The sequence below is a fragment of the Erpetoichthys calabaricus genome, chromosome 5, assembly GCF_900747795.2.
Source record: "Erpetoichthys calabaricus chromosome 5, fErpCal1.3, whole genome shotgun sequence".
Classification (NCBI taxonomy): domain Eukaryota; kingdom Metazoa; phylum Chordata; class Cladistia; order Polypteriformes; family Polypteridae; genus Erpetoichthys; species Erpetoichthys calabaricus.
The window spans coordinates 82,920,415-82,945,715 of NC_041398.2; the positions used below are offsets into that span (position 1 = coordinate 82,920,415).

Genomic DNA, 25,301 nt, shown 5'->3' on the forward strand with positions numbered 1-25,301 from the left:
CATTTAGAGGAATAATAAAGAAGTATAAAACAATGGGAACAGTGACAAACAAGGTTTGACGAAGACCCAAGTTTTCCTTGCCACAACGCACAGTGAGGAGGATGGTAAGAGAAGTAAAAAAAAAATTCTCCAAAGCTCACTGTTAGAGAACCGCACCAAAGAGTGGTATCTTAGGGGTCACAAAGTCTCCATGACAACCATAAGATGTTATCTCCATGCCAACAAGCTGTTTGGGAGACATGCAAGGAAAAAGCCTTTTCTCACCTACACTACGCAAACATCTGGAGTTTGCTAAGTGGTACTGGGGCTTCAACTGAGACCGTGTGCTTTGGTTAGATGAGACTAAAATTGAGCTTTGTGACAACAAACATTCTAAGTTGGTCTGGCGTGAATCCAAGAATGAGTATGTGGGAAAGCACCTCATGCCCACTGTAAAGTATGTTGGAGGATCTGTGATGATGTGGGGCTGTTTCACTTCCAAAGGCCCTGGGAACCTTGTTAGGGTGCATGGCATCATTAACTTCTTGAAATACCATGAGATTTTAAGTCAAAATCTGGTGGCCTCTGCCAGAAAGCTGAAGATGGGTTGTTATTGGGTCTTCCAGCAGGATAATGACCCTACACATATGGTAAAATCTACACAAAAATGGCTCAGCAAACACAAAATCAAGCTCCTCCCATGGCCATCTCCGTCCCCAGACCTCAGCTCCATTGAAAACCTGTAGGGTGAGCTGAAGAGGAGAGTGCATAAGAGAGGACCCAGGACTCTGGACAATCTAGAAAGATTGTGCAAAGAGGAATGGTCAAAAATCCCTGTCTCTGTATTCTCCAACCTTGTGAAATGTTATAGGAGAAGATTAACTGCTGTCTTGTTGGCAAAAGGGGGTTGTATGAAATATTTACAGCAGGGGTGCCAATAATTGTGGCACACGTGATTTCATGTAAAAAAAAAAAAAAGAAATGTATTTCTTAATGTGGGATTTTTTTCCCCAATGAATAAATGTACTTCAATTTAAGGTTGGAATTTTCTCTTTTTTGTGTTGTGAGCCTATATTTTTTGGGGAAAAAATGTATTAGAAGCCTAAGAACACATCTTAACCAGGGATGCCAATAATTGTGAAGGGTGCTGTATATGTGTATATATATGTGTATGTGTCAGAAGTGGGTAGTAACGAGTTACATTTACTCCGTTACATTTACTTGAGTAACTTTGTAAAAAAATTGTACTTCTAAGAGTACTGCACCATACTTTTTACTTTTACTTGAGTACATTTGTGAAGAAGAAACACTACTCTTACTCCACTACATTGGGCAACACTCGACTCGTTACTTTTTTTCCATTTAAACATTAGATACGCTATATTTTTGCCAGAGTGAAGTCGCCAGTGGATGTACTGCATGGCTGTTTCACCAATCAGACATAGCAACAATAATCACAATTCCGTTTCACCAGTCAGACGTAGCCATGCAGTCACATGACCACACACAAACGTCCTGCGTCTGCAGCCTGTGAAAGACTTTTTAGTCATGCGGGGCTCCTGTTCACTGCTAAATGCAAGAACCTTGAGAGCCAACTCCTGCTGAAGCTTAACCATCACTTCACTGAGTGAAGAGCAAGCACGTTTGAACCAGACATGCACAGACGCAGACAGTCATGGTAAAGTGAGACTTATTGTACGTGCACAAGCTGCCTTGTTCTAATATTATTTTCTATCAGCAGTGCTATTTGGTGGGCAAGTGTGTGACGATGCCGGTCCCCTACAGATTCCCTCTTCCCACATGGGAGTCTGCTGAACCCACACCGTTGATAGTTATGACAGAGATGAGCTGACATATGAGGATAATTCACTGATGAGGCCAGAGGATGGTGGAAAAAGTGCTCAAGTGCTTTTATTAAAAACCAGTCAAAACAAAAGTAAAATCAACAAAAATGTCAATGTTGCAGTGTTCTAAAAAACAGTACATATATAAATCCATAAAAATAACTGTGAAAAGTGGGGATAAAAAAATCAATAAATACATCAGTTAAAAATCCGAGGTTAAAATGCAGACTAACTCCTCCTGATCTCAGCCCACCTTCTTCTCATTCTCCCGGGCTCACCCATTGCTTGTGTTGCCAGCGGAGACTCAGCAGCCACAAGCTCCGTCATGGCTGCCTCCAGGCATCACGGCCAAACCGTCCGAGGTCGGCTCTCCTCCCTTCTTCCTTCGTGCTTATGTGGTCACACCTTGGAAACCTATGGAGGGCACCTGCCTTGCTCGCCACACTCCACCAGAGTGCTCAGTGGGGCGAACTACCATTTTCCCGAAATTAAGACCTACCGCTAATCCGGCGTTTTTGCATCTGTCCAGAGAGCTGCCGTATTTAGCCTAGAAGCTGCCCTGGTTAGAAGGTAAGGTGCTTTTACAAATAGTTAAGAGAGTAAACATTGTCTTTTGTCCAGCATAACATCGGATAAATATGGTGCGCTCAAGCCGTTATAAGAAAGTGGGTAGATTTAATGTTTCCACATGTTTTGCGAGATGCCCAAAGAGGTCTGCTAGTCTGGGATTCTGCTAGCACTCACCGCGCTAAAGACATGAAGAACTTCCTTAAAGAGAGAAGAATAGATCAGATAATGATTCCTGCAGGAATGACAGCCAATCTCCAGACACTTGACATTGCAATAAACAAGCCATTCAAGGACCATTTGCGAATAGAAGTCAATGATTACATTGAAAACAGAATGGATAGAAATCAGCGGGGGAACTTTGTGAAGCCTAAGCTGCAAGAGGTGGTGACTTGGGTGAAGAATTCATGGGATAAAATCACTGAAAGCTGTGTTGCCAATGCACTACGAGCAGGTTACCTGGACAAGAAGTGTTCATTTAAGGAGAGCAGTATTGCTGCACATGAGAGATTGGAGCCATTAATTCTAAAGGAATTAGAGTCAAAAGAAATCTAGGAAGGAATTGCAGGTTCAGATATGGAGAGTTATGATGATATTCTAGAAGAAGATGACATGATTGTATTTGAATAAATGTAGAAGCAGTTAACATCCGGTAGTTTGTATAACATGAATACATGTTGATTGTTAAACCAGAGTTAACATAGGAGGGGGTGCCCAAGGGAGTCCGTGATACCGGTAGTGCTGTGCTGGCCGGGGCTTTTGGGGTGCATGTTTTTCCTGCTGCATTGGGTGAGTGTGGAACAGCTTTCAACCTCGTTTTTTGCTTCTTCTCGTTCTTTGTGGTCGGCGTGCGGCTGTGGGCTTTTGTTTCCTGCTGGGGAGGGGTGCTGCATTTCACCTTTTTTTAGGCGAGAAAAATCTTTTCTCGTTTGGGAAGGAGTGAGGTGTAGCGTTTTCCGGGGGTTCGCGGCCGCATTCTGGCCGCAGGGATCAAGAATGGCAGGAGACGGGGTTGAAACTTGGGGCACTGCCTCGGAGTAAGTTGTTCTGTGCTTGCCTGCTGTGGCGGGGGAGGTGTGTGCTCCGGGGGCTCCGTCCAGCGTGGCGCTATTGCGGATTCTTTTGGGTACCCCTTTGTACAGTAGTTTGTAGAACATGAATACCGTACATGTTGATTTGATTGTTGAACAGGCGTTAACGTACCAGTAGTTTGTACCATATAATTGTTGAACAGGAATAAATGTACTTTACTTTTTTGAACTTCAATAAAAATAACACCTACCCGAAAATAAGCCCTAGTGCATTTTTTGGACCTAAAATTAATATAAAACACTGTCTTATTTTCGGGGAAACACGGTAGTCCCTAGAGCACCACAGCGAAGGCTCTTTCATGGGGCCCTAGCTCGCACTGCTTCCTCCCTCCAGGTGGCCAGATAGTCGTTCCCAAGCCTGCCTTTCATGTCTTTTAACCTCTTTTCTCGTTTTCTTTGATTCCCCCTTCTTTTTTTTTTGTGCCGACCCGTATATATACACTCCTGTCTCCGTGGGCCTTAATCAAATGACGCAGGAAGCCACGTGCAGGTTCAACTCCCTCCAACTACCTCATTAACTCCCCACGGTCGTGCAGTTTTGCCCACGGAGAGTGACATGGCTTTATGGATTTGAAACTTTTTTTTTTTTGGAAGCTGTGGACCCACTACACCACAAAGTGAATATACAGTATTATACTGTCAGTGTACAGTATATCTTGTCACTGTAAGTAGTTTGCACTGTTCAAACATACATGTTACCTACTGTAGGTATTGGCTTCAAAAGCTTTGTTGTGAAAAACTAAGATTTGGAACTTTGTGTTATTTGTGAATCTTTATTTTGTAAAGATGTTATTTATTTTTACTAATTTTTTATTTTATTATTTGGAAATAACAGAATTTGCACATTATTTTATATTTTTGTCTGACAACATTTCTAAAATATAAATCATTTATTATGTTCAAACAGTTACTCAGTACTTGAGTAGTTTTTTCACCAAATACTTTTTTACTCTTTCTTGAGTAATATTATTTTGAAGTAACTCTACTCTTACTTGAGTACAATTTTTGGCTACTCTACCCATGTCTGGTATGTGTATTTGTATGTATATGTGTGTATATTGTGACAAACTCCACTCTGAGTCATAACAAGGTTTGGGGCAGTCACCCGTATAATTGGTATCCTGGCTGCAAAGTTGCAAAAATATAAACAGCACTGATGTGCACAAAACTGAGTCCAAAACAGAACTGAAGGAATAGAGAAAAGGTGGAGGCTTTTAAAGGGGAAGGCAGGAAGTGAAGTCAAAGGGGCCATAGGCTCGAGCCCGGACGTGACATCACAAGGGATGGAGCCAGCAAGGTCTTCCTCCATAGGCTCTGACCCGGAAGTGACATCAAGAAGGCCAGGTGGAATCTCCCGTGAAAGGTCTGCAGGAAAGGGAGAAAAAGAGTCAGTGCACTCTGCCACATCCTAGTCTGATTCAGAAGTGCCCTTATTCAAGCACTTTAGCTGCCTCCCATGCGCACGTATGTGACAATATATATATGTGTGTGTGTATATGTATGTATGTATGTATGTGTGTGTGTATATACAGTACACCCCCAAAAGTTGCAGGGGTTACGTTTCTAGAGCACCTGTGAATTGTGAAAAACCGCAAATTTTGGATGTGGTTAAAAAATGCCTATTTTTATAGTTTAAACCCTAAATATGCCCCCAAAATACTTTAATTTAATTTCAAACTCGGCTTAATACATTACCTAAAAAAAGAATGTAAAGGTAAACCTGTATACTGTACTGCTATGTCTCCTGCAGTGCTAGAATGCAAAATACCGATGTTACCGCTATATGTACTGTAGTTCATGCAAGCGTGTTTTCATTGCCAGAAGCCTTAGAAGGTGCAGGGCATTTTGACGGCATCTTGGGGCTTTAACCTTTAAACTGCCACATACTTGGGGGTTAATGCATCCCTGGACGCCACATACTTTTTTGCTGCACTTTAAGTAAACATCACAATTCACAAAGAAAAAGTGAACACATTTTTTTTCCATGCAAAGAGCATCACAATTACTGCAGCACTGATCATTTTACACACTGCTAATGAACTGTAAAAACTATTTAAAAAACTACTGGAACAATATGTACAAAGTGCAACTGACGCCATGGATGAAATTAAGTAAATCACTGAGCCAACTGCGCTTGAACTGGCAGCATGCAAACACACAGAGGTAAACGCTGACGCTGTCTCAATCCCAGAAACAGTGAGGCTGCAGGGTGTCACGCTTGGGTTACAGAATTGCATAGAAACACAGGAGATTGTACAGACAAGAACTTTATTCAAACACTTCAAACAAACAAACATGTCTGTTTCAGAAGTAAAACGAGCTCAGTATGCAGTTAGTTCTCGATTAAAGAATAGACAAACATCATAGGGGAGGACAACCCCCAACAGGAGCAGAGGATGTCTGGGAGAGGAGAGAGAAACAAAGCAATCAGCCAAAAAGGACCAGTGCTGTTCAGGCTTTTAAGTCAGCTCCTGCGTGCTCGCAAGTGGCACTGGGAAACGACTATAGCTGGTTGTGGCGGTTTAAGGGTTAAGAGGAACAAAACGGAAAACACAAGAACACTCAGCTGGAGATGCATCACAGTCAGTCGGCAGCAAGGAGAAATGAATAATGCTGTAGCGGTCCGGTGCCGCTAAGATTCACACTGTTGAGACAATGGCGATTTATTTATTTTTATGGTGGAGATTCCAGGGACACACCCAGCCTTGACCCGTCCCGCACGCACTCACAAACAGACAAAAAAACAAAGCAGTCCGGTAATCAAACAGCAAATAAAGAATGTAATTGAAACAAAAGAAATAAATGAAAACAACGATACCACCCCTGTTCCCCTTACAGCGATTACACATTAAATACAACAAAGCACCAACAAAATACACACAGTAAATCATGAAAAATGGCAAAGGATGAAATGTAATGATGAAAATAGATAGTCCAGGGATCCGCACGTTGAATAGGAATGTAAAGATAGTCCTACCGCTAGTTCCTGAAATAGTGAAGACGGGTTCAGGAGTGCTTCTTTCCTTGCAGGATGGCCATGAATCCATTTACAGTCCTCATGTACACAGGCATACGGCAGACAATGCAGACACCAAACACGAAACGATCCAGGACAAAACGAATAAGTACAGGTAACCCAAAAGAAGGCAGGCAGAGAGACAGGAACTTGAAACATAAATTACAAAAACTTTTTTTTTTGCTTTTGGTGACCGGCCCCCTTTTTAAAAGCCACGCTGACATCTTTTGACCCCAATAGCCCCTGCATTCTCAGGGAAGACCAATCAGAGCCACTGCAGGGAGTCGCAGTTTCAAATTCTTTTGGCTACTATCACCATGCCAAGCCGCGTTTCCTCTACAGTTGCTTCCTGTTCTCTCTACATTACAGTATTGCCACGAAAAAAGCCATAAAAATTGCAGAGGATATTTGCGGTTTCCACTAATAATTTTTAGATAGGGTCTAAGGAAAAATCCACAAATGACGGAGGTCGCGAACTCTGAACCGCGACTTCGCGGGGGTCTACTGTATATGTATGTGTATGTGTGTGTATATATATATATATATATATAATATTTCTGGTGTTTGTTGTGGCCTGACACATGTAGCTTATTTAAAATTGTGATCCATATACATATCATGTTAAAAGTAATTTTCAGCACATGGAGGATATTGAATCCTTAATAATTTTTACTTAATATTATTTTTCCTCAATAATGTCAATAAAGTAAATAAAAAATATATTTTGTATGTACATTTTTTTTATTATTATTTTAATGACTTTTTAAAATTTTAGCTGTTGAAGACTCTTTTTGGAACAAACCTAGCATCTCAGTATGATGGATCCTGCTCCAATACCAATAAATCTCAAGGCAAATCTCTCCGGTTAGGCTCCTCTAATTTGAGACCTGGTCTGTACCATTACTGCTTCATGGCTCCCTACACACATTTCACCCAGGCTTTAGCTGATGCCAGTTTAAGAAACATGGTCCAGGCTGAACATGAACAGGACACATCAGGGTAAGTTTTCATTTTTGAATCAGTTTTTAATCAGGTGTCAGTTCCTGTTTGTTACTAAACATCTTGTTTAGTGTCGTATCTTGTTTTCATTTTAATACACTCTGTCTCTAAATTCAGAATTGTGTCATAACATGACAATTAGCAAGTCATTTATATTTCATTGTTACTTTATTTCTATATTGTAGACAATTTTGCAGAGAACTTAACCAAATGTTAGTAGTGAACAAGAGTCTTAATATATGTCCCCATGTATTTGTTTGGACATTATCATTGAAAGAAACTTCAAAAAAGTTCATCTTACATCACTTTCCTGAAATTTTACAATTTTAGAAATTTGCTTAGTGAGATAACCTATTGCATATTTGTCAGCGAGAACCAAAAGTACTATGTAAACCAAACTTTGTAAACAGTTCTATGCTTTGTTAAGAATATTAATATTTGAAATAATAGACATTTGCATAACAATTGGAAATTAGAAGCAAATTTTAACATCACATTCAAGAACGTGCACAAATTAGCCTTTAATGAACTGATCAGGTATAGTGGCTGCTACCCTGTTTGGACTGTTTGAAGTAGCACTGTCTGGTAAAGCAGTCTGTCTGAATGTTTAACAGACTGTTTTCTGTATTTGTTTGCAAAGTAGTATCTTTTATAGGTCAAAACTAGCAGTGTATGTGAAGTCTTTGAAGACATATTAGCAGATGATTTTAATTGCCAGGGAGGAAAATTTAATTGCCGTCATCTTTGAATTTACAATATAAATTTCTAAAATTTGCTAATACTTCTAGCTTTAGATTCAGTTTTTGTATTTTTTTTTACTAGTATGCTTTGTACATATTTCTCCTTTATAGGTGGTTTGATGTGCTTCAAAAGGTATCTACTCAGTTGAAGTCTAGCATTACAAATGTAACAAGACATCGTGCTGATAAGGTATTGACTGAAATCCTCTCTTAGTAAAAGCATTCCATAATGGAGTTATGTTTTTGTTTCTTGTTCTTGAAGCTAATTTTTCCCTTGTTTTGTATTGTGGACACAGAATGCAATTCACAATCATATCCGGCTGTTTGAACCATTAGTTATAAAGGCTCTCAAACAGTATACCACAACTACTTCAGTCTACTTGCAGAGACAAGTTCTAGACCTGTTGGCACAGCTGGTACAGTTAAGAGTGAACTATTGCCTTCTGGATTCAGATCAGGTATGTTTTTAATCACATTTTTTTCCCTTCGTTTCAGGCATTGGAATTGTCAAGTTTGGGTAATCCCTCAGATTTCTAATATTTTCCTGCACATTTGTGTTGTACACGCGCACGCATGCACACACACACACACACACACACACATATATATATATATATATATATATATATATATATATATATATATATATATAATATATAAATATATATATATATATAATATATATATATATATTTAGAACTAGCAAAATACCCGTGCTTCACAGCGGCGAAGTACTGCCTTAAAATTTTTATTAAGAAGAAAAGTAAACCTTTTTAAACTGAGGGAAAATATACCAATAATTATTTGTTAAGGATCTGTTTGTATACCACATTGTCAGTTCGGCCCTCCGGTTGTAATATGACCAAGCTGTGCGCTGAGCTTACTCTTGAGCATGCAGCGTACAGTTGGCCATGTGAAAAGCAATCTTGCCTCAAATCAGTGCCAACCTTTTGTAGGGTCTGTCCCTGAGACTTATTAATTGTCATTGCGAAGCAGAGCCTTACTGGAAATTGGAGGTGTTTGAATTGAAATGGGAGATCAGAGGGTATAATGGGGATGCGAGGAATAAAAACTCTCTCCACTGAGCCACCGCCAGTAAAACTTGTTGCCTCAATTAAGTTCATTTGCAGACACGTGACCTGAAGTCTTGTGCCGTTACAAAGTTTCGGTGGCTGTAAGTTTCTCAGTAACATTATTGGTGCCCTAACCTTCAAAATTAGATTATGCTCAGGAGTGCCCGGAGGATTCAGAGTGTGGAGAAACTCTACCGGATAGTGCACCACGTCTTCCACAGACTGATATGTTTTCGGTTGTGAAGGTAGTTCTTGAAGTAAAATGTGGTTTATAGTCATAGTCATGTCATTTCTTGGTGTCAGGATAGCTCTCTCCCTCAACCATGACACGTCGTTTTCATGGAGATTTCGTAGATTGGGGTAAATATATTGAAGAAGGCTTTGTAAGAGGCATTGGCGGTTGTCCAAAGGTGTAAAATATTTGGCCATTTCGGTACACTTGAAAGCAACCACCAAAATATTCAGCGGCAGCCATCAACTCACATGCAGAACCATAGGTAGCTTAAGCATTTCACTCTTATAGTGCTCCTGTGTAGTATAATTATCTCCTGTACCATCATCAGTGTACACCTTGAACCTGTCCCAGTCAGTCAATACATAAGACACAATGTTCTTCCGGATATCAAGAGTGAGCCTGATATGGCCGTGCAATATGTAACACAGAGAATGGAAAAGGCAGGCGCCATCTCCGGGCATGGACACCACTCAGTAAGTGAGAGTTCTTTGATCGATGGTGATCACCTCGATAGACATGTTAATGGGGGTACGGTTGGAACGATAAAGGAAATATGTACCTGAACAATGTAAACTAAGTCTAAAATACCTACACAATAACTATAATCGTAATAAACAATCAATAAAACAGTGGAGAAGCCGTGGATTAAATAGAAAAGCTGAAGTTATCAGCAGGGAGACGGGAATACCGTGGCGAAGCAAGGAAGGGAATGAAGAGACCAGAGCGACGGACAGCCTTATATAGGCAGGCAGCCAACTACGTGGGAGGCGTGGGGATGGGGGACCCAATGGCGCCTCGCATGGCGACCGAGCTACAGGCTATGGACGTACATATGTACGTAAATAGGATTCAGTTAGCGTTGGGAACCCACGTACCAAATTTCTTGAAGATGGGCCCGTAAGTAACAAAGACCGTTGGAAAGTTTAATATGGTGGCCGACAGTGGCATCATACCACCGAAATAAGTATGTACATTGGTTTCGGTTAGCGTAGGGAAGCCGCCTGCCAAATTTCGTGAAGATGGGGCCATAAATAAGAAAGTTTAACATGGCGGATGTTGATGACCATTATGACCGTTAAGCGTAGAATTTCGAAATGAAACCTGCTTAACTTTTGTAAGTAAGCTGTAAGGAATGAGCCTGCCAAATTTCAGCCTTCTACCTACACAGGAAGTTGGAGAATTAGTGATGAGTGAGTCAGTGAGTGAGGGCTTTGCCTTTTATTAGTATAGATAAGTCGGATGTCTCATTGAGACTTTCAAGTAAACTTCAACATAACTTTAATCATCAAAGATTCTGAAAAATGTTGGTAGTAATAGATGTTACAATGACAGTGTTACAGCGAGGTATACTACACAAGTTCTTAAAACATTTGTTTAGATTTGACTGAATGCCCAGATTAGTCAAGAGGTCATGAATAAAAAACTATATACATAATATTTTATATTTATGTATTTATTACTTTTGACCTAATCAACCTCCTCTTCTTACTGCACAAGCCCAAATCACCTTTGTCTATTTCTTCACAGCACAAAACCTATTGATTCTACACTACTACTACTACCACCAAGACTTTCTCCCAGCTCAACATTTGTTTTCCCCTCGCTCCATGACACTTAGTAAATCCACTATTCTTTTCAACATCGTGCCTGCCTGCATTATCTATATCTCACTTCCGTATAACATACTGCTCCTCATTAGTGTTGATTGGTGAAATTCATCAAAGCATTTTTGCAGTGAATATACTGTGTTCGCCAATAACCTTGTTTGATAAAACGTTTCCTGGAAATTTGCTGTGCTGCTGGCTTAGGCAAACATTTTTTTCCAAGTGCTTCATGATGCCTTGTGAGACCAGTGTCTTATCACAAATCTGTACCAGCCACGTGCAGAACTATCTTATGTGCCTACTGTAATTACAAAACCAGGCAGCAGACAGAAAAAGGTTTGGAGATGGCCACCCTGTATACTGAAAAATCAGGAAATGAAAAGAAACACGTCTTTATAGGAACAGAGTTCACAACTGAACTGACTAACAGATTGAGACTGCTCTATAAATATGTTGGGTAGGAGGAAGAGGTGGAGTCAGGACAGCCAGAATAGGAACTGATGTGGCAGGAAGGGGAATTCTGGGTAGCAGAAATGATGTCATCAGGGTTGGCCAGAAGTGATGTCAACAGTGAGTGGATCAATGGTGACGTCATTAAGAGTCAGGGTCTTTGGCTGGGCTGCAGAGGAATAAGAGGAGAGAGGATCAGGTGAGCGCCAACGCCTGGTTTGGCTGACAAATAACACTATATGAGCCTGTAAACTGTCTCCCATGCTCACGTATGTGACACTACTGTAAGATTGTTGTTGATGTGGCCATCACTGGGTGGCAAGCACAACAGGAAAAAAAATAGTGTTTCAGCAACTGAGATTCTCTGACCATCTGCCCCTCCACCGAAGTACTTGACAGTGCTCTGTGATAAGCCTCAAAAATTTGAGAAACACTGCTAGATTTCTATAGACATATTGTGAATAATAAAAACTAAAGATTACTATTTACAAGGCATTTCTTTCTTCTTGTTGGAAGAAGAAAGTGCAAAGCATCTGCATACATACGGTACATTCCAGCTGTGTTTGAAGTTGCAACTTCAACCAATGGAACGAGCCAGTCCCACACCACGTCTTGGCATGGCCAGTATGTGTCCTAAGATTGGAACTCTTTGAGCATATTTTATTTACTTCATGCTAGTTTGTGGTATTCATTCTGTCTGTGTCTTTTGTTTTTTGAGCATGGTCTTGCAGTGGTTAGCACTGCTGCCTCACAGCTCAGATCATATATTTGACCACAATAATCTATTCAGCATAACCCTCAGGGACACTTAAAAGACCATTGCAGCATTATAATCCGCTGAAAACTAGTACAGTCCCTCCTTGCCCTTTGATTTCGGTACATTTTGCAGAGAGAGTGAAGTTCACATAGTTTTGTGGAACCAATGCGACATAAATTCAGTGAGGTTCACACATCACTACTCCTCATACAGCTTTCATACACGTTTTCCTTGAGTGCTAGAGAGGCTCCTTTAGAAGTCAGAATGGGGGACAGCTCTTGAAATTTCTTCCATTTCTTTCTCACCCTTGCTATAAATTGTTGTGCTTGCACCTCTGTCTGCAGTCAGCAGAACTTCCCTACTTTCTGTAGAGCCAGCTCCATTGCTGATTACATTTATTAAAGCAGTATCCTGAATGCCCTGAAACTTTCTACAAACAAAGATTATGCACGGCTATCCTTCACATCACTACACCTTTTATGCACCCACTTCCAAATTAGACTGAGCGTGATCTAATACCTCTACTTCATATGCCACATGGCCCTGCTCCCATGTTTTCCATGCATCCTACCTTTTCACCTGTAGCCATCATTTTAGTCTTTCCTGCGTTAAACTTGAGGCTTTATTTTACAAAGTAGCTTTCTTTTTCAGTATCTTCTCCTTTAATTCCTCTTCACATTTTGCCAAGAGCTCCCATGGCAATCCCTCACACACTTCTCTGCTCAACCCATCCATCACTATAACAAAATAAAAAAGGACTCAGAACCTATCCATTGTTTGGTCTTGCAGAAAAACTTGGTAGTTAAACAATTTATTAATTCTTGACAGTTGAGAAACAGAAAGAGCTTCAAATTGGGAAAAGTGTTTCCATCGAAACTAAAGTGAGGTCAATATGTGTAACATTTATTTTTTCCTATGCATTTTGTATTTTTTCCCAAGTGTTAATGTTTTATATACATTTTCATTAAACATTTGTGTGCATTAAACTTAAAAGTGTGAAATTATTGATTCATGTTTTTACTATGTATTAAAAATGGCTTATTTATCCTTGGTACTTTATTTATACTTTAAGGACACAATGTTTTCAGCTTGAATTGCATAAAGTTTTTTCCTTTCCTGTATTTAAAGAAGCAAGACTCTTAATATTTACATACAAGTCAAATTAAAGAGTTAATTTCTTTATTAAATCCATAACAATTAATTTACACCACAAGCTTAAAGATGTCTTAGAATTTTTTTTAATTACATTTGTAAACATTGAAGTCATCCACTGATAGTGAATAGTTGTCATACTTAACTATCCTTGTTCTGCCATTTCTAAACCAGTTCATCTTTTTGTTCACATTTCTTTCACAAAGGTTTTTCTTCATTGTGCTAATATGTAGTCTTAAACAGTTATGACCACAGAAATCAGATTTATCATTAATTTAGCATACTGAGAGTACACATTTTAATGATAAGGAAAATTGCTTTACAGGATGATTTAACTGAAATATTAACAATTCTTAGACAGTGGTGTGTATTTATGTATGCCTCAATGAGGACAATTCACAATCAAGTTTTTTATTGAAAATTAAATATGTATTTATGTATTTATTTTTAGGTTTTTATTGGATTTGTTCTGAAGCAATTTGAATATATTGAAGTAGGCCAGTTCAGGTATGAAAACAGCAGTATGTTGGTTAAATAGACAAATAAGTTTTTTTCCACAGAATACTAATTTATTTTAAAAGGGTAAATTATTCTGTTGTATTAAGATTTTGTGAAGAGTACCCAATCAACTGGAACATGAGCTTATTTAAGATCTTGTTTTTAGACTATAAACTGCAGTTATCTTAGCTTTATTAGACAATTATAAATCTGAAGTTTTAAAATTGTAGAATTAATGAAGCTTTTAAGTAAATTGTAAATAGTGTTCTCTTTCTGTAAGTTAATTGGAAGAGGAATAATAGGTGAAAAGTGAAAGCATTCAGTCCATGCCAACTTCTATTCCTTTGATGGAGCATGTGTGTTTGTTTGTTTGTTAGGTCCATTAAATATTTCAGTTCATACGTTTATCTAATACAATTTTATTTTTCCTTAGGGAATCCGAAGCTATAGTTCCAAATATATTTTTCTTCTTGGTTCTCCTATCTTATGAACGTTATCACTCCAAGCAAATCATAGGCATTCCAAAAATCATTCAGCTGTGTGATGGAATTATGGCCAGTGGCAGAAAGGCAGTCACACACGGTAATCATGTTTTCTAAAATAATTATAACCAAATTCAGATTTGGTCTTTTATTAAACATATAGTAAAGTACTTAATTTACCAAAAATAATTTTAATGTTTTACTTCACAAAACATGAATTATTTTTTGTTTATTCACTATTGCACACTTTTCACTGCGTGTAAATTATTAATCTTCAATTTTCTAATACAGATATGCATATTAAAAGATAAGTTTGGTATTTTACAAGGTAACGTTTTTTCTTTACAAACATGATATATATGCATTTTCCATGAGAATTGTATTCTAAATTTAAGTGCTTTCTATAGATTTAAAAAAAAAAGTTTTGCCATCTTTGAGGCACAGAGGAAAAGCTTAAAAACTTCCCAAATACATCCATTTTACAAGCCAAGGCAGCTATTGAGTATTGACCCCATCTTGTGATTACACACACTTTGTAGAATAGTTTATACATGTCATTTTTGACCAAAAAACACAAATGATATTCAGCCATTTTTAAAGAAGAGTAGCTGTTGCATAGTAGCTCAATATTTAAGTCTTCATGTGCAAAAACATTTCAACTCCCCAGGAGGTAAACATTTCGCACCATATATTTGGTTTTGTTTTGATTTACTCTTTAAAATCTCTATAATTTTCTTAAGACACTTGCAAAAACTGTAAATGCCTCTGTAAAAGGCAGAAATTATTTTTTATTTAAATGCTAAGTAGTAAATAGGGTAGATTGCCAAAACATGACAAAGCTTTTTTTGCAGTGAATATGCTATATTCACCGATGACCTTCTTCACCAAAGATATTGTTGGAAATTCACAATGTGGCTGGCTTAGACAAAATTTTGCTTTTTCCAGTGATGCTTTGCAAGGTCAGCATAAAATCACAGAGCTTTAGCAACCATGAGCAGAGCTTTCAATCATGCATACTCTTGAGATTGTTGCTGATCTGCTTTGCACACTGCAAACATTAAAAAAAAACAAAACCTTCATTGACCATAATGAGAGTAATATTAGTACTGCCACTGGATATTTAATACTGATCCCCTGTGTTCTGGCAGTGTAGAGTTACATGTTTAATTTGTATACATAATAGCCATGTGTTGCAGCTACAATCCATAAAAGTCTTAAAGAAGTCCAACTTAATAAAGAAAACACAATTATATATGTCAGCACAATTATATATATATTGTGGGAAATAGCCCGGACACAGACAGACGGACACCATGTTAAAGTCCACCACACGTTTATTCACACTATGTACACAGTCCTTAAATGCACAACCCAGTGCCACAGCACCAATCACCCCAATAGTCCAGACCACTGTCCACAATGCCTTCAGGCCGCCTCCTTCTCTCTTCTCTTTCTCTCACACTCAGACCTCGTCCTCTTCCACCCGACTCCAGCCTTGATTAAAGGGAGGCAGCCCCTTTTATAGTTACCCGGATGTGCTCCAGGTGGTTCCCGGCAATCTTCCGCTGACACGCCCCTATGTGGCGGAAGTGCCAGTTGTCTCTCTGGAAGCACTCCGGGTGTCTCTTTTCCTCTTCCCCCCAGCACTTCCTGGTGTGGCGGAAGTGCTGGGGTCCCAAGTCCTCCAGGCATGGGGACACCCCTTGGCGGTGACCACGGGCCCCTGCATGGTTGAGCTTCCAAGCCCTGTACCCGTGGCCCCCAATATAACCAGGGCGGTCGCCCCCTCGTGGTCAGGAGGAGGCATGAGCCCTCCTCCTGGGCATCTGGCTGGGTGCCACCCCCAGCCGCATGTCACAATATATATATATATATATATATATATATATATATATAAAATTTTTTATTTTTTTGTACTTATTGCTAGTTTGCTTTATTTTGTTTGTGATTATCTGTTTGAGTCTTTTGTTACTTGAAGCGCAGTGGTTAGCACTGCTGCCTCACAGCTCGGTTCAAATTTTTCTCCACAATAAGTGTCCCAGCCTAATTTGCAGATACTTCCCATGTGTTCTATACCAATTAAAGCAACATTACACCATTATAAACCACTTAAAACTTATACAGTTCCTCCTTCCCCATTCACTTCAGTTCATTTTGATGAATTCTATAAAGTTTACTAACATTTTCCCGATTTCGCTGAACTCATGTTGAAGTGCAAGATTCACTAATCATTACTGGTAAATATAGGTATTTTACTCAATTTTATAATTTTGTCACTTAATGAAAATGTTCTTAATTTTAAGTTTACAATATCTTATTTATTTAATTCCCCATGCCTAAATGTAGATGAGCAAAACCAGCTATTTTAGTTAGTTATTTAGTATAAATATAAATTGTAATGCATATATTTGAACTCCAAGTAAATATAGTTCACAGCAAGGCAGGAGCCAATAAGTGCTGGAAACTCCCATTTGCTATTCCATTAAATATAAAAAAAGATTTATCAAGTTGACCTTGATGACTATAAGCATTATGTATTAGAGGCAAATTATTTGGCAAATTTTTAAACAACATAGAGGTAACCATAAATCATATGTTGGTAGAAGGTTGACTTGTATTTAGACCAAAAATGCTGTGTTGAATTAATTATTAACAAAACTTGACTTTCAGCAATATTTAATAAGGTAGTCCATGAGAGGCTAGTACCCAAACTGTAAGAGGCAAGGATGTAGAGCTTAGTGTGTAGGCAGGTGCTGAATGATCTTAATCACAGAAAACATTTTATGGTTCAAGTTGTTCCACTTTAGTTATGGTAGGATGTTTGATTTCTGGAGAATTCAATTTTGGGCCTTTGTTTTTTTTTCCACTATCTTTCTTTTAATTACCTATATTTGCAGTTAATCTACGCTACACAGATTTCCCGATACACATGATCCACCAGTATCATTACAGATGGACTGGGTATTTCTGCTGTTGAACAAATTGAGGAAAGAATCTACTATGTTAGCAGTCACCCTCATTTGATTTAAAACTAAAATAGTAAATAGATTTAGGCTGATGCAATTTGTGATAGAAAAAAAAATGATACATTCTTTAGTAGAATCTTTTTTTTCATACAATTCGCAGGTCGCAGGTTTATGCAAAATGTAACATATGCCTATAATATTTTTGTTTATGGTGTTTCAGTATAACAAAAGTCAAACAAAATGACACATGCCTGAAAAAAGGGGCCTGAGCTGCCTCGAAAGCTTACATAATGTCATCTGTTCACTTAGCCAGTAAAAGGTGTCATTTTGCTTGATTTCTCATTACAAGCATAAGAAAAAAAAATATAAAATATATAAACATGACACATTTTTGTTTGTTATCAGACACTGAATTTAACTTTGTAAAAAAATTAATTCTTATAGTCTTTCAGGTAGTGTTTGCTGAAAAAATATTCTTTCTTTTTCTTAGCTATTCCAGCTTTACAGCCTATAGTACATGATCTTTTTGTACTTCGTGGATCTAACAAAGCTGATGCGGGGAAGGAACTGGAGACTCAGAAAGAAGTTGTTGTCTCAATGTTGTTGAGGCTTATACAGTACCATCAGGTATCTTTGTTTACAGCTCTTTGTGGGTTTGAAGCGGTATTTTTAACCTTGATCTTTTAGAGACGTGCTGTAAAGTTTACTATAATAATTTGGAGAGTTAGCAAACACTGCATTATTATTAATCATTATTTCCAAATGTTGTAGAATTCTTACCTGGTTTTAGGGTTAAAAATTTTCAATTATTCGTCTATTTCAATATTCTGTTAAATTATTCAATAGATAAAACAATATTTGCAGCAAAATACATTTCCTTGCATGTGTTTTTGCCATATTTGATCAAAGTGGCGGTGGTGGCTAGACTAGTAATCCTAAGTTTTTTAGGCAAGACTTACAATTGCTGTATAAAGGAATAAATGTAATTCCAGTCTGAAAAATTAAATAAAAGCAAGATTAAAAAAAAAACTGTGAGAAGGCTGAACAGGTAAAGTGTTGTATTTCTTTCTTTTGTTTTTAACACTAGAATCCCTGAAGCCTACGAAAAAAGTCGTAATCCTTGGCCACCTTAAATTCCTTCACACTTCTCCATTAGCTTCTTTTGTTTTGCAAATGTGTCAATCAGCACAAGCAGCAAGCATCCCGTTATCCCATCCCCCCAGAGCCGCAGTTCAAGTCGGACAAAATGTTCTCCCAGCTCAAATCTGTTTATCTGGGTGTGAGGTGCCTGGAGTTGTATAGAGTAAATAATTTATAGTTATTTGGAACACATGCATTTCATGTGTGTTCCGTGTCTACAATGATCTGGGTAAATGTAGGATGACAGGAAATGCAAGGTAAAAAATGTTGAACACATAGCTAAAACAAACTTTTTTCATGTTATAGTACTAATGACAAAATTTTAACATGAAGTATATAATGTGTCAAGACAAGTCCAAATATCAAATAAACACATTCACAAAATGTACAATTATAAAGAAATAAGTGCGCTTTTATTCAAGAATATAACTGAAGAAAAAGAAATCGGGTTAGGGTACGAGGCTGACACGACCACTTGGATGGTGCAGAGGTAAGAACTGCTGACTCATAACCATGAAGTTGCAATTTTGACTGCATTTACCAAAATGCATGTGTTCCAAAAAAAAAAACATATACCCTATACTACTCCAGTCACCTTGCACCCAGATAAACAGACTTGAGATAGGATAACCTTTTGTCCAACCTGAGCTGCGGCGGTGGGGTGGGATAGCAGTCTGCTTCCTGCTTGTGATGATCGGCACATTTGCAGAACAAAAGACGCAAATGGAGAGGTGCGATGGAATTTATGGTGGCCGGGGATTAATACTTTTTTAATAGGCTTCATAGATTCTAGTGGTAAATTATCCCCAAGACCCAGAGTGGCAAATTCAAAAGTACAAAGAAGTAGAACACACTGGTTTCTGTTCCTGGTGGGGTATCTTTTCTTATCCTGCTCATTTTTAAGTATTATACCAAGTACTCTTTTGCATCTCTTGCCTTGCCTTCCTTGACTCTTAGCCTAAGCCCCTGTTTCACATAACACTGAACCTTCACTCTAATTCTGTTTGCACCCTTTGACATTAAAGGCTACTAGATTGAGGCAGCTTTAAATAATACACATTAGTCATTTCTGGGTCAAGCCCACAATATACTTCCTATGATTTTATTTAGCCAGGAAACCGCATAAAAAGAGAAATAAGATAGATGTTCAACTTAATCCAATGTACTGCTATGCAAAACGAGATGACAAAGGTCAGTGGCCTTGGCATCTGAAACAAATCCAGTAATATTTTATTTGCATGTGTAGAGTAAAATGTGGTTTTGTAAGCTGCTGTTGAGTAATCTAGGTGATAATCAGATGTTCAAAATCAAAACATGATTGTATGCAAAGTAATGTTTATCTAGTATTTCATTCAAATGATAAAGTAGTTATATTATCCATTTTTGTTATATAATGATATGTACAACATAGTAAATAGATTTGTTCTCAATTTTATTTTCTAGGTCCTTGAAATGTTTATACTAGTATTGCAACAGTGTCACAAAGAAAACGAAGACAAATGGAAGAGACTGTCACGTCAGATTGCTGATATTATCCTGCCCATGCTGGCTAAACAGCAGGTACTTAAAATTATTAATTTATGTAAATAAATCTGAAGTACAGGCAGTCCCCCGGGTTATGTACAAGATAGGGACTGTAGGTTTGTACTTAAGTTGAATTTGTCGGAACAGGTACATTATTTTAATAAATGCTATTGTTGACCGACTATATCCAAGTGCTCTGCCAATGAATGATGGAGTTTCACCTCTCTCTGAACTTTTTATTATTATTTCTACTTTGTTTTCAATGGTGATGGTTTTTCTCTTTACTGTATCACCAGCACTTGCATCAGATTTGTGTTTCAGAGACATTCTTGAAGGGTGAAGACAAAAGGTTAAGATGAGCTCTTCTGCTCAGCACTGTACAGCTATTACAGCAGGCAGGCATCCCTCATCAGCACGTCTGGTGAGACAACTTCCTGCTATGTATGTAACAGTACAAGCAGGCTTGCTATTGAGAATGAATAGGAGTAGCGAGGGGTGGTTGACCACCCACCCACCACACAGTCACCTCCACTACAGTATGCAGCCTGCAGCGTGCGTCCGCCCACCGAGAATGAACACGGTGCGGCCAAAGGCGTGTAGTGAATCGCCCACCACCGCCCCCATTCAACAGGCAGCCACCCAAAGCACACTACAATGCTACCCCCCACTGCCCCGTTCAGCCACAACCGGGTCACCACATGCAGCATTACCAGCCACCCACCGAAAACGATTCGGGTGGAGCCGTGTGTAGTGGGTGGGCAGTGAAACGCCCTACACCGCTCCATACAGCCTGCGTCCAGTCAGGAGCAGTAGCTGCGGCGGCGTAGTGGGCGGACAGTGAACCGCCCCATTAAGCCTCCGTCCTGCACACGAGCAATAGCTGTGGCCCCAGTGACTATGGACCACGGGTCACAGCTTGCTTGCCGTTGGGAGCCGCCTGAGGGACACAGGGACACTACAGTGCATGTGCAGCAAATTCGCACCCCTCCAGCCACTACTTGCAGTGTCCTCCGGCCAAAGATGACGGAGCGGCAGTTAATGAGGCGCATGCGTCACAGAGGCCTCGTTCGTAAGTCGTAGGTCGGATGTCCGTAACCTGGGGACTACCTGTACATTCCTTCTTGTTAAACTACCTTAACTTTAGGAGAATATTCTTTTTTGATTTTATTGGATCTTAGTTCATTTGACACAGTAAATCATGAGATCCTGATTCATATATTAAACCAGTTGATTGGTGTTTCACATTCTGCTCTGGATTGGTTTGTCTTTCATCTTCAGGATAGGAGCTTTTCTGTTTCAGTTGGGAAATTTGTGTCAGATAATGCTGCAGTGTTATGAGATTTTCAGGGTTCTGTTTTGGATCTGGTTTTGTTTTCTTTATGTATGTTACCACTGGGACAGGTTATTAGTTTTAATATCTTATCAGTTTTCTGCTGATGATGTCCAGCTTTATTTTTTCTTTAAACCCAATTACTTTGATAAATTGTCTATTGCAACTGAATGATTAACTGCCAAAAAGTGTTGGATGACTAATAATTTTCTTCAGCTAAATGAGGTTAAGACAGGAGCTGGTTGTTGTTCCAGAAAATTCCTTGTATAACTCTTTAAGGGCTAATTATTTTTTTTCCTTTTTATCCCAGGGCTGAATATTTTTTCCAAAAACCTCAGTTTCTTGAAAAGCACAGAAAGCAATGGTTTCATACATAAATCAACATAAAATACACTGCTCAAAAAAATTAAAGGAACACTTTGAAAACACATCAGATCTTAATGGGGGAAAAAAATCAGGCTGGATGTCTATACAGATATGGACTGGGTAATGTGTTAGGAACAAAAGGATGCCACATCGTTTGATGGAAATGAAAATTATCAACCTACAGAGTGCTGAATTCAAAACACCCCGAAAATCACAGTAATGGCAGTCAAGGTGCCATTGTCTAGCCTGTAGAGGTCTGGGTGTCCCTCCATGGATACACTTCCCCAAACCATCACTGACCCACCACCAAAGTGGTCATGCATAATGTTCTCCATGGCTTCTCCAGACCCTTTCAAGTCTGTCACATGTGCTCAGAGTGAACCTGCTCTCATCTGTGAAAAGTGCAGGGCACCAGTGGTGGACCTGCCAATTCTGGTATTATATGGCAAATCCCAGTCGAGCTCCACGGTGCCAGGCAGTGAGCACAGGACCCACTAGAGGACGTTGGGCCCTCAGGCCACCCTCATGAAGTCTGTTTCTGATTGTGTGGTCAGAGACATTCACACCAGTGAACTGCTGGAGGTCATTTTGTAGGGCTCTGGCAGTGCTCATACTGTTCCTCCTTGCTCAAAGGAGCAGATACCAGTCCTGCTGATTGGTTAAGGACCTTCTATGGCCCTGGCCAGCTCTTCTAGAGTAACTGCCTGTCTCCTGGAATCTCCTCCATGCCCTTGAGACACAGCAAATCTTCTGGCAAAGGCGGGTATTGAAGTATCACCTCATGCTGCTAGTAGAGACATTGACAGTAGCCAAATGCAAAACTAGTGAACAAACAGTCAGAAAAGATGAGGAGGGAAAAATGTTAGTGGCCTCCACCTGTTAAACCATTCCTGTTTTGGGGGTCATCTCATTATTGCCCCTCTAGTGTACCTGTTGTTAATTTCATTAACACCAAAGCAGCTGAAACTGATTAACAACCCCCCTGCTTCTTAACTGACCATATCAGTATCCCAGAAGTTTCATTGATTTGACGCTATACTCTTGATTAAAAAGCATTCCTTTAATTTTTTTGAGCAGTTTTCTTATTTATAACAATTGTCTCTTTTTTTTTACATTCCATGAGCCCCTACAGCATGTAAATTCACATACTTATTACGTACCTGTTTGTCTCATTACTCATAAGCTAAAAAGAACTTTCTGTAAAAAAAACAGCTTGAAGTAGTTAAATGGCTGTTAATCCATACTGTGTCATTTCGTGAAGTCCTTTTGCCAGTTTGCCTGCCACAGATCTACGTCTGTGTAGTCCTCCCAGGGTGAATTTTGCTGTAGGCACATCTGCTACATGAGTATGTTCAGCACTATGGGCCGCTGGGGACAGATCAGCTGATGCAACTACCTGACTTTCATTTTCGATTTCCAGATCGTTTGCATCAAAATCAGACTAAAATTCTTTGTACTGGTCATGGCGGCGCACTAGAGCGCAGCGGCTACTCCGGATTCAAAAAAAAGGTGCATTTTAGCTGTTTTTAAGTATTTAACTATTTATTTTGTTCGCACAGTCAATAAATCATGTGTGTGAAAGACACACAAAGACTCTCATACAACCGCACCACACTTCTGGAAATCAATTCAAGATTTAACACCAACAACTTACCTGAAGACACACTAACAAAGAAGCTCTGTGAGCTAGGCCTGCTCCGTGAACCCGCCCCCGAATCACCTACAGGTATCATCCCAGCAAGGAGACGCCGCAAGCAGTGTGAGCGTACCCGGAAGCGCGGTAAACGAGGAGGTGTCCAAGCTAAGCTAAAGGCTAATCCAACCAGACCGGCTGTTCCGTCCATCATTCTGGCAAATGTTCATTCATTGGACAACAAACTGGACCATATCCGACTTCTAAGAGCAAAACGTCGCGAAGTAAGAGACTGCTGTGTTTTTATCTTCACGGAAACCTGGCTGAATGATAATATCTCCGACGCGGCTATACAGCTAACAGGGCTACATGCTATCCGTGCGGATAGAGACACCAACAGATCCGGAAAAACACGCGGCGGTGGCGGCCTGTGTGTATACATCAACACAGAATGGTGTGGAAACACAGGTATGATCACGAAGCACTGCTCATCGCTGGTGGAATTTGTGGCAGTTAAGTGCAGACCTTATTATTTGCAGCGAGAATTCAGTATTATTGTCATTGTGGCAGTGTATATTCCTCCCGATGCAAATGCTAAGGAGGCACTATGCGAGCTGTATGAGGCCATCGGTGACCTGCAATCTCGCCACCCTGAGGGATTTTTTATTATCGCTGGGGACTTCAATAAGAGCGAATTTAAAGACTGTTCTGCCAAAACTCCACCAGCATGTTAAATTTCCGACAAGAGGAGACAATATATTGGACTTGGTATACACTAACATCAAGTCTGAATATAGAGCAACTCCCCACCCTCACATTGGACTGTCTGATCACATTACAGTAATGCTTACTCCGGCATATATGCCATTGCTGAAGACAACAAAGCCGGTAATAAAGCAGATCAGAACATGGCCAGATGGAGCTACTGAAGCCCTGCAGGACTGTTTTGAGAGCACAGAATGGAGTGTCTTTAAAGAAGCGGTGACCATTGATCATCACATTGACATTAATGAGTATGCTGAAGCAGTGACAGGATACATTGACAAATGCATTGGAGATGTCACCGTCATCAAATCTGTCTCAACACGAGCTAACCAGAAGCCATGGTTCACAGCAGAAGTTCACGAGCTGCTGAAAACAAGGGATGCTGCCTACAAAGCTAATGACGAAGTGGTACTCAGAGCAGCTAGAACCAACCTGTCACGAGGCATTAAGTTAGCAAAGCGGAAGTACTCAAAGAAAATTAGTGATCACTTCGCCTGCTCAAGAGATTCTCGTCGAATGTGGCAGGGCATCCAAACCATCACAGATTATAAGGCCCCACCGCATATGTGTGTTAACAACACCTCTCTTCCAGATGCTTTTAACACCTTCTATGCCAGGTTTGAGACACAGAACAATAAACCAGCATGGAAGACCATCCCCTCGTCAGACAATCAAGTTTTGTCCCTGTCTGCAGCAAGTGTGAGAAGGACTCTCATCAGGGTCAACCCACACAAAGCTGCTGGACCAGATAACATACCTGGACGTGTGCTCAGAGCTTGTGCTGACCAGCTGACTGATGTCCTAGTGGACATCTTCAACATCTCCCTGAGCCAAGCTGTTGTGCCACAATGTTTTAAAAACACCACCATCAGACCTGTCCCAAAGACAGCTACAGCCTCAGAACTCAATGACTACCGCCCAGTGGCACTCACTCCAATCATTATGAAGTGCTTTGAGCGGTTAGTTTTGAGTCACATAAAGAATCAGCTGCCCCCGAAACTGGACCCTCTACAGTTTGCATATCAATCAAATCGATCAACTGACGATGCAATTTCAATGGTATTCCACCTGATCCTGTCACATCTGGATC

The 25,301-nt window shown here is 39.6% G+C and overlaps 1 protein-coding gene across 4 annotated transcripts in view; it reads left to right on the forward strand.

Annotated features, from left to right (window-relative positions):
- The window catches only part of htt (huntingtin), a 242,530-nt gene that overhangs the window by 136,584 nt on the left and 80,645 nt on the right, over nt 1-25,301 (forward strand). For all 4 annotated transcript variants that reach the window (XM_051928233.1, XM_028801715.2, XM_051928234.1 and 1 more), the window contains 7 exons: nt 7,273-7,496; nt 8,348-8,426; nt 8,533-8,694; nt 13,959-14,014; nt 14,439-14,587; nt 17,944-18,080; nt 20,037-20,153. In XM_051928233.1, coding sequence (XP_051784193.1) covers nt 7,273-7,496; nt 8,348-8,426; nt 8,533-8,694; nt 13,959-14,014; nt 14,439-14,587; nt 17,944-18,080; nt 20,037-20,153 — 924 coding nt within the window. The remainder of the gene's footprint in view (nt 1-7,272; nt 7,497-8,347; nt 8,427-8,532; nt 8,695-13,958; nt 14,015-14,438; nt 14,588-17,943; nt 18,081-20,036; nt 20,154-25,301) is intronic.